Source organism: Orbicella faveolata, unplaced genomic scaffold (genome assembly GCF_042242905.1).
Source record: "Orbicella faveolata isolate gen_17 unplaced genomic scaffold, um_ofav_v1 contig_34, whole genome shotgun sequence".
Lineage (NCBI taxonomy): Eukaryota > Metazoa > Cnidaria > Anthozoa > Scleractinia > Merulinidae > Orbicella > Orbicella faveolata.
Window position 1 is genome coordinate 13,589,928 of NW_028301563.1, and position 10,073 is coordinate 13,600,000.

General features: G+C 39.1%; 1 protein-coding gene and 1 pseudogene across 1 annotated transcript in view; one reads left to right on the forward strand and one right to left on the reverse strand.

The window, feature by feature from the left end:
- Positions 1 to 5,301: 5,301 nt before the first annotated feature.
- On the reverse strand, positions 5,302 to 6,702 carry LOC149104895 (uncharacterized; annotated as a pseudogene).
- Positions 6,703 to 8,631: 1,929 nt separating this feature from the next.
- Positions 8,632 to 10,073, forward strand: part of LOC149104896 (uncharacterized) — a 24,907-nt gene continuing 23,465 nt past the window's right edge. Inside the window, exons 1-2 of the mRNA XM_089272287.1 lie at positions 8,632 to 8,662; positions 9,572 to 9,843. Coding sequence (XP_089128413.1) covers positions 8,632 to 8,662; positions 9,572 to 9,843 — 303 coding nt within the window. The remainder of the gene's footprint in view (positions 8,663 to 9,571; positions 9,844 to 10,073) is intronic.

Consider the following 10,073-nt stretch of genomic DNA (forward strand, 5'->3'; position numbering starts at 1 on the left):
CTCTCGGACGAGGATAACTCTGTCTCGCGGACCGATAACTTCCCGAATGTTTTCAACAGTGTTACATCTCCTCGTGTATTCTCTTACCGTCGTGTTCTTAACAATGCCAGTGGGCTTTAACTTAACCTTAACTTAACTTACGGATTAAACTTGAAGTCAGTGGCATCAAAATCGTCACTGTTTACAGATGATCCATTTTCCAAGTTGAAAGGCTTTGATCAAAGTAGAGTGTACCTGTCTTCATGAAATGGTTGTGGTGCCTACGCCAAACATGATGGATGCAACTGTGATCGATTGTTTACTCAAGCTTCACTTTTAAATTTTTTTTCTTTTTTTCTCTTGAAGTCAGGTTCGGCTGCACAAAAATTAAAACTGCCGATATTGAACGAATAATGTGTGCTACAGTTGTCACCAAAAAACAAACAAACAAACAAACAAGAACATAGGCGGGAGGAAAATAGGTTTCGGGCCATATGCACAAAGAGTGACAGGCTTTCAAAGCAGATGCCCCTAAAAAATCAAGTTTAACATTTCAAACACTTTAAAACAGTCTTCAGTAATCTCTTTGCAAAGGTTGGGGATCTATAGTTAAGATTTAGCATTTTCATTTTTCTTAACGGGAAAAATTCTGTTTTTTTTTTTTTTTCCAAAAAATCAAAGTTTAGAAACACTTTAAACCCGTCTTCAGTAATCTCTTTGCAAAGGTTGGGGATCTATAGTTAAGATTTAGCATTTTCATTTTTCTTAATGGGAAAAATTTTGTCTTTTTTCGAAAAATCAAAGTTTAGAAACATGACTTTTTTTTCATCCAAGCCGAAACAAACTCTTCTGGCCCTCTTACAAAAAAAAAAAAAAAAACCTCTCTTATTACGTCCTTCAAGCGGTGCGTCGCCATTGCGTTTATGAGAACAAGTGCACAAAGCAAGTTTTTGAACCGGGTGGAATTGAACCGCGCATTACAGTGAAGGCAGAATTGAGCTGTGAAATCCACAAATCTTATAGAAAATGCTGGAGGTGTCAAGTCAGTTTTTGTCATCACAGCATCGCTGTGAGCTGAAAAACCTGGATGTTGCCTTGAATATTGCAGGAGTTGAAAGCCATGCTCCGGAAACTTGCGGTTGCTGTCAACATCGACACCTTGGAGGCTATTTGATTAGAGTTTTGAATGAAAGGATTGTTAGTGACGATGGAAATTTGTGTCCACTGTGGTTGATGATTCTCAAATCAATTTGATATTGTGTCCGAGATACTTTCACGCTGCGATACAAGTGGCCGTGAGCTGAGTTTAGCTATACTTTACTTGCTGCTGGAACATTCGCGTCGCAAAGCAAGGTTTATATGTGTTTTGTTTTAACTGATTTTAAGAAGTGGTGTTGCGCTGTTTCATTCCCGACATCTATCTGTGTCAATAATTATTTTAAGACTGACAGAAGTTGAATATTCTAAATAATTTAATCACATATAAAATACTTTCATTAGTGGGCTTGTTATTCGAGACAAAGCAATGGTTTCTTACCTTGAAGTAACACCAATTTTTTTTTTCTCCGAGTCATGTCCTTGAAAAGAAATGAATTTTTTACCCTTCAATCTGCTTATCGTACCTGTTAACAGCCTCGACAAGACTTCTTTGTACCTTTATCTTTCGCCCAGCCACGTAAAATATGATCTAAATTCTGAAAACTTTCCGCCATTTAACGGACAAAATCACAAATTTTTTTTTTTTTTTTGCAACGCTAACCAAAACGTTAACCTAGCACTAAGTTGATGATGATGATGATGATGATGATGGTAATGATGATGATGATGATGGTGGTGGTAATGATGGTGATGATTATTTGGGAAACACATTTGCAGTTCAGTCATTTTTGTCTTCTTGGAACTTTATTTATTTCTTTATTTAGCACTCTCAGGATGGTTCTTGCAATATGTATAAAATACTGGAACTGGTTTTGAGAGTAAAGAAAACCGTTTTAAATGATATATCAAGTTTCTTGATGCATCTGTTAGTTTTTCAGAAATAACACTTACCGGAATTTACTTATAATTTGTCTCTCAATATTTTGTTGCGTATCTACGAGGCAAATTGCACGAGACGTTGTCTAGTGTTACGCTCCCTGAAATGAACATGCCTCGCATCATCGACACAGCAATCGTTTCAAAATTAAGTAGAATTTGGTTCACTTAATGCAACATCCAAGGGCACCCAACGGAATATTTCGGTAAAATATCTGTTCGGATGGAAGGTTGCCTAAGAATTTCGAATTTTTTTTTCCCAGCGACGCTCTAGACTTCTCAATTTTTTTCGGAAAACCATAAAGTTTCCCTAGAATTTTCGGAATTGATGTGCTCACTTTTACCATGTCCCATAATTTTCGGACGGTTTTCTTTGTTCTCTAAAATTTTCGTTTAGCTTAATTATTCCAAAAGCTACTAAAAGTTTCGGTGAGCATTAGAGGTAATCAGGAATGTACGTGAACCTAATGAAAGATAAAGGCAATTGAGGTGATTGAGCTCGGCATTAGCCTACTTATCAGATTATTGGAGAAGTTATTTTTGTGGTCAGAGCATCTAAAACGATCAAATTATTCGGTTTTGACCGTAAAAAGATTCCTACGCCAACAACAATCCCTTGATCGGTTCAGAAACGCTCGTAGACCTACAAGAAAAGGTGTTTGTCCTTGTACAGTATATGCAGTGTTTCGTCACCAAATGTGAGATCAGAACGGAAATATAAAGAAAAGCCTATGTTTTCAGCTTTGCTTCTTACTAAATGCCAGCAGTGCGTGCCTATTATGTATTATCACTTCTCCTTCCTCGCCACGTTAAAGAAAGCCATATATGCAGGATTCATCTCTGCTTCGTTTGTTTGACCCTGTTTACACCTATTATTTGTCAGCTCTCCAAAAGCCTTAATTTTTTTAAGCCCTGAATTTGATTGGAGACCGGGATTTCATTAGCTTGTTCAATAAACAGATGGCTGTCTAGCTTGCTCCAGTTTCAGAGTTTGTGGAAGCCAGTCAGCCGTCATGTCAGCATGGGTCCTGATTTTAACTTGCGCAAGCTTCTATTCCCATTTTTTCGCGCTTTAATTTTTTAGCTTATCGTATCTATAACAAAAATCTCGATCGTGATTGGTTTTCAGCGCGCCTATTTGTCACGTAATCCGCGCGCGATCACGTGGGTGTCCAATGACAGGTATCCAATTTGAACTTTTGTCGCTGGATACCTGTAATTGGACACCCACGTGACTCGCGCGTCAATTACGCGCAATTTAATGGCTTCCTTCGCACTGTTTCTTATAGTTCTCAAAATTTCTGAAAAGCGTACAGACGTTTTCGCTCAAAAGAATTTCTCAAAGAGACATTTTTAATTCCAAAATTTCTTATAGATACGATTAATTAGTAATTGGACCTCGTGTCGTACAATTCAGGGAGTAATCGTGCTCGTAATTTCAAATCGGCATCGCGCTTCGCGCTCGTCAGATTTTGAAATTACTCGCGCGATTACTCCCTGAATTGCACTCCACTCGGTCCAATTACTATTACTTCTCGGGCGATAATGGCGCGGCGACGTTATTTTATCGCGCGATAAAATTGAAAGACGTGTCCTTTATAGGGCACTGTGAAACTGACTTACAGCAGTCAATAGTGCTTTCGTAAATAAAACCAAGCATAGAAACGCGGGAAATTCGGCCAATTTAGCGGTTTTTGGCTCAACTTCAAGGTGGATTACATTGTAATGCAAATGACAAAAGTTCAAGTATATGTGAAAAGAACAGTTCAAAGGGTAGTTGATCAATTTTACTTGAATTTGTCAAAAGGTGCGCAATTTTGTAGTTTCTCGTTTAAATTGTTTGTTCACAGATTTCCATCCAAGTTTTCGACGAAGACTGGTGGTTTTTCGACCAGTTATCGTTGGTGGTCAAGTTTTGAGCTAAAATAGACAATTTAGCCATACAATGCTATTTATTCATTTCTCCCAAGTGGGTTTTTGAGAACTAACTATACAGCAATATACGACTTGAATTTATACGAAAAATTAAAATTACAGCAAGGTATTAAGGTATACATATAATATGTATTGGATCTGAAAAATAGCAGGAAAACCCTAACGTGTGCAATGAGAACACACAGACGTCCAAAATATAGTGTATATATAGTATGCACTCTTTTATGTCTGGATGAAAATGCTAGATTTTAATGATTGAAGGCTAATTAAACATACAGTAGAACCCCTATTTTCCCCGAGAGTGGCTGTTTAAGAGGGGTTGAACCGTACTTTCTAACCCTAAAAACTGCTAAGGGTACAACAATAGTGTTTACACCAGGTTATAAGACAACGCGGATAAAAACAATGGACCTGGACGTATTCCATGGGGTTAGCAATAGTCTGGCTAGTAGTATCCTGATGTTGTAAGGGCCCATTAACCGATTTGCTAAGGTCAGCCTAAGCACGGAAATTTTGAACAATTCAAAAGCTTTCACATTCGGTTACATTTATATATTTTTTTTCTTAGTGTTTAACACAATTCAAAGTAACAAAGTGACAAAGTACAAACCAAAACAAACTAAACGAAAAACAGAAAAGCAAGCACAAAAGAGAAATCTTAAATCACCTCCGTGGGGCTTTCGTGAGCTTCGTTTGACCTCATCGAGCTACTGGTAGTGTAGACTGCGCACGCGCTGATAGAGTAACTTCCGATAGATATCGCGGGCACTTTCGGTTTCTTTAAATGCTAAGGGAAATGCTGTTTCCCATTAAAAACAGCTCTTTTTGACGAGTTACGAATTAAGCCAACGTTGGAAACAAAAAATCATACTTTTTTTCCTGCAAATTACGAAGTTTTCAATATTTTGAAATTCTCTCAAAATCTGACCTTTTAGAAATGAAGCAAAATCTATGCATAGCGTAATATAGATTTAAGTTAGAATACTGAATCAAGGTATAAATCCCCACGAAGTAATATGCTTGGGTGACTTTACATTTTTTCCGATTGAGTCACATGACCATGCGCGTGGCCTGATGACTTCAACACTTGTGTAACTGATGATGGTTATGATAAAGTACATGAAATAACCCTGAACTATGTACAAATGACAAGGCTATAAGAAAATAAATTTTCCTCAGCAACGGCTTAAAAGGATCAGTTAATGGGCCCTTAAAGTTGTAGTGATGCAAGTTATCACTCTAAAAGATATACCAGTTACCGCAAAGTGCCTACAAAACAACTCAACTTTTGTCTTCTAGGAATTAATAAGAACAGAACATAAACGCACATTTCTTAATTTAAAGTTGTTACGAAATCTAACTGAAAACAGTAACTTATGATTCTTAGTTGAGGCAGATTTGGTCCGTCAAATCAAAGGCCCCAGTAGTTTCGTATAAATAATACTACAACTTGCTGCTTATCGCTGCCACGTAAAAAATCACAAATACCCTTCGACCTTCACACTTTCTTCGCTTCTCGGGCAACTACAGGAACATTCTATTGCTTAAATAGAGTGTGGTCTATTGCTTAATTATTCAAACTCTTTTTCACTTACTGGATACTTCATCCATAATAGTATTTTTAACTATCTTACGGAGGGAGAGAATGTCTCGGTGGGAGAAGTTTGGATTCCATGTAGACCACTGCAAGTCTCTGTTGACAAATTCCAAGAACTGTTCAAAACATTTCATTACGAAAAACCACAGTCTTTCTCGTTTGGCTGTTGAGGGACTGTAGGATAGCTGACCTCTTCCACCTCCAGGGTCTTTTTTCCACCTTGTGGTGGTCTAGCTGACCACACGTCTTTAAGGTATCTAACTATCCTACGTTCAACAGTTTTTTTGCTCCTTGTGTAGGGAATCGAGTATCATCAGCCTGATGCTGGAATCTGTCCTGACGATTACCAAAATCCAATGGCGACTATTACACACGGGAATTAGCAGATACTTCTTGGAGAAAATGGCTGTATTTTTTGTCCATTTCATTAACGCCTGTGGGTTGAATTGCGATAATTTCTTATAGAAACAGGAATTATATAGGTATAACATCTTCTTTAAATCGCAATGTGGCTGATTTTCAGCGGCGTGGAGCAAATAAAAATCCAGAACGTCATCATTCACTTCTTGGTCTTTCTCGAGGCACACTGTAAAGCAACTGTGCACATCTACACTTCCAAAGCTGGTTTGATACGATAACAGAGTGGACACAGGAAGAATGAGGACATCGTCACTTTCTGCAGACTTTCGTTCTTTGATGTTCAAGACGAGTGCTTCAAATGTTAGATCATCTATGGTGAGACTTCTTTGAGAGGTTGCAGCCTCAACGAAGGATCTTATGTAATAGATAAGGGCATTGAAGTTGTCGAATTTAAGCACCACTGAAGACCCCTTTTCATCTACCATTCCTCTCGAATTTCTTGCATGAGGATCTATTACATGCCATGTGGAATAGCTTGGTGCACAGGCAATAGTGTAGTCTAAAATTGGTAACAATAATCCAGTTGCTTTCTCTTTTTGACATTTTTCAAAGATGTCCTCTAATCTAGCGAAGTCATCATCGTCTGAGGTAGTGTCCCTTTTATCAATTGTCCCACCTACTATTTCTCTCTCTGTAAAAAAACTGAAAACGGAAACATTGCAAGTCTTTAGGAAGTTCATCAAGAGCTAACTTAAGTCCACCGCTTGCGGATTTTCCAATGTAGCAAAGCTGGTTGACATGTGCTTTGTCTCCTGTGAGTAGGACTTGGTCAAGATCACTTGCTTTCCATGACTCCACAGGTTTAACTGTAGTATATAGCAAAGAGGTAAGGGTTATCGATGAACACTGCTGTCCAGGACACTGGAAGTCCTCATGCCAAGACTGGTGAAATGAGCCTCTGCACACTTGTAATTGGTCTCCATCGCTTTTTCCGTTATCAGACCAAGAGCCGCGACTGCTGTGGGTGGTTGATGGGTCAATATCATCTCCATGATCATCACCAGCGTATGACTGTCTTTTGTCCAAAATAACATTTACGCTTTCACCTAATTTACTGCCAGGTTTTTCACTTGGAGTCTTTCGTTTACATTTCCTCTTGGTTTGCGGAGCAAAATGGGTTTCCAGGTCGCTTCCACTGGAATTGCATTCTGGTAGAGACTGGCTGCGAAGGGGCTTTCTGAAGTTTTTTCCGTCTTTCTTTTTGGTAGATTTCCTCTTTTTACCTGTCTTGGTGAGGGGAGTTTTCTTTCTTGGTAATGGAATCTTACCAGTAGGCACATCTTTCTTTATTCTTTCATAACTCTCTGAATTTGGATTATTGGCTGTCGTAACATTTGAACTCTTGATCTTTTTCCGTTGCTGGACTTCAACTTCGCCTTCATCTTTGGTTCTATGTTTCCGCGCTCTCCCTCTCTTTGAAACAGTCTGAAACTGAACAGGCTCTCGGAAAGAAGAACTTGGAAGCCACATGTCGTCCTCAGAGCTATATCCTTTGAAACGCACTTTGTACTCCTCGGAGTGGTACTATCTATTTAGACGGACGTCAATTATTTTTTCAACCTCGTAAAATTTGTTGTCGTCAGCACACTCAGCAATTTGATGAATGCCTGTTTCACTACGGTTGTAATTTGCAAGCCCAGTCCCCAGGTCGAGTTGGCTCTTTTCAGATAACTTTGCTATGCCATCACTGTCGGTCTCAAGCACTACTTCCATTAGTACTTTACTGACTGGCAACCATCGAGAGACAAAAACAGAGCTCACAAAACCATACTGGTTACTTTCTACATCTCGGTAGATTATGCCTCTGACGGTGTGTCTGCATTTAGAACTGGTGCTGACTAGTTCTTTTCCATCTTCAGATAAGATAGACAAAATATGAAGAATGAAGTAGTCATCTTTGTCTGCAACTGCCACGTGCCTGAACTGAATTACATCGTGAGATGGGTCAATGGGTTTGAAAGAAGTGTGGAGGAAATTAGTAACCTAATGTCTGCGGCTTCGTTCTTTCGAGATAAACTCTCTTGGGATCAGCAACTTCAAAGCTTTCTTTATATGGATCGGAGAACCATTCCTTTCGATGTACCGTTTAGATTTCCTCTCGCTAGGTTGTTCTGAATCTAGGTCCTCATCATCATCTGACTCCAATTTCTCTGTTTTATCTGCAGTCATTTGCTGCTCATCGTCGACTTCATCAAGTTGGGAGGGTTGTCTCATAAACTCGTCTTCCTCGTTTTCTATAAGTAGGTTCTCCATCACTACTTCGTTATCTACACTGTTCGGCGTATTTATGTCAAGAAAAACTTCCAATTTATCATAAGACGGCGGTTGGTCTGATACTATAACGATCTCAACAGGCTGGGTAAATCTGTAAGGCATTGTCCAACAACCATTTACTGTTAGGGTAGTCTCGAACTCATCTGGTAAGTATTTTCTTATAACATCCTGTGCCTGTTTAACGCCAGCTCTATGCATAGAACGCTGTCTTTCTAAAATCTCCTTATAGGTACATGGGTACTGGTATGGAGTATCATTCCCTTTGCGGACTTGGAAGTGAGACAATTTCCTATTGCTTGTGGCAGGGATTCGTATTCCTTCATATGATGATAACTCAGATAGAGCTTCGTTGATGAATGCCAGATCTTTCGTCTTACTGATCATATCAGCATATGTTGGCGAGGTATCTAGTGACTGGAGTTGGTTGGTTTTGCCCCGAATGTGCCTCTAAATTCACACGTTATTTTTTTTTCTTGCATCCTACTAGAAAGCCAACTAACTTGGAGGTAAGATATTTAATTCAAGTTACCGGAAGTCTTATCTTTACAACTTTGGAGATCGATATATTTTGCGCGGTGCAAGAAACAAGTCGCATGTTTCGAATGAGCTACGAGTCCAAAAACGTTTTCCTGTTTAGCTCGTTTTATTGCAATATGATTTGCTTTACTGCAATGTTCTAAATAATAACACCAGTAGCCACATACCGTCATTGACTACCTATTTTTTGCCAGTGTTTCGTAGATTGAACTCATACCGCAATCGGCTCAATTGTTATCTCAGGAGAACGTTTCGAGCGTGAACTTTGCTTACTTGGCTGGTTTTCAAGCAATATAATTCGTGGACCGACCCTTTCTGAAAACGATCGACATCTTTGTATGTGAAATGAATGTATAAGGCGCGATTCTTGCCAAAACTTTCTTCGCAAAACACCGCATTCTGTCACGAAGAACGAGCAATCTCGCCTTTCTCGTCCCCAGTTTCCATGGTCTACGCATGGAACGCCTGGGACCATGACCCCCCTTTTGGCGACCAAAACGCTAGTATTTTAAGACTCGGGCTTTCCTACGGAAGCCCGAGTAATTATGACATTTTTAGTAAATCGTTTATTAATCAAGTTTGCTTGGTACCATACTAGGAAAATATCGGTCTTTCATTTTTTGGTATGGACCTCGCTGCGCACGGTCTGTACTGTCGCGATCTTGAGCCGATATTCCTTCAGTATATCTTCCGAGCTCGACTAATGAGATATTCTGACCCCACCATATTTTATATAACGAGTTGAATTAATATTGACTTATTAGATCTTTTCCACTTTAATTTAACTGTTTCTAGGTTACACTTGTTTTAGGGCAGATTATCTCGATCATGACAGAGCAGTGTACCTTCTATTAAGCGACACTTCTGGCATTGGAAGATTTGGCGATACTGTTGGCGTGTTCAGTGCGAATGCTGTTATTATTGTGTATGACATAACACAGCAAGATTCACTTCGAATTGCAAGGGAATGCCTTGACGAATGTCGGAGAAAGTCCAGTCCAAATATTTTCAAAGCACTTGCAGGAAACAAAGCAGATCTTGTTAGCGACAGGAAGGTGACGTTTGAGGTAACTTGTATTTGTAGCCATAGCTTTACGTCAGGTGTAAAATCTGCAGTTATATTATCAAATCCAATTCTGTCACACCGTAGGGATACAAGTTCTTGAGGAAATCCGTTATATTAATTTGCACATACATTGTATTACATCGGTCTGATTTTTTTTAATCTAATAAGTTTCCTAGCTAATCGGCATCAAGTTCCATTACAGGATTTCTACCTGCGATCTGCCACGGGAAA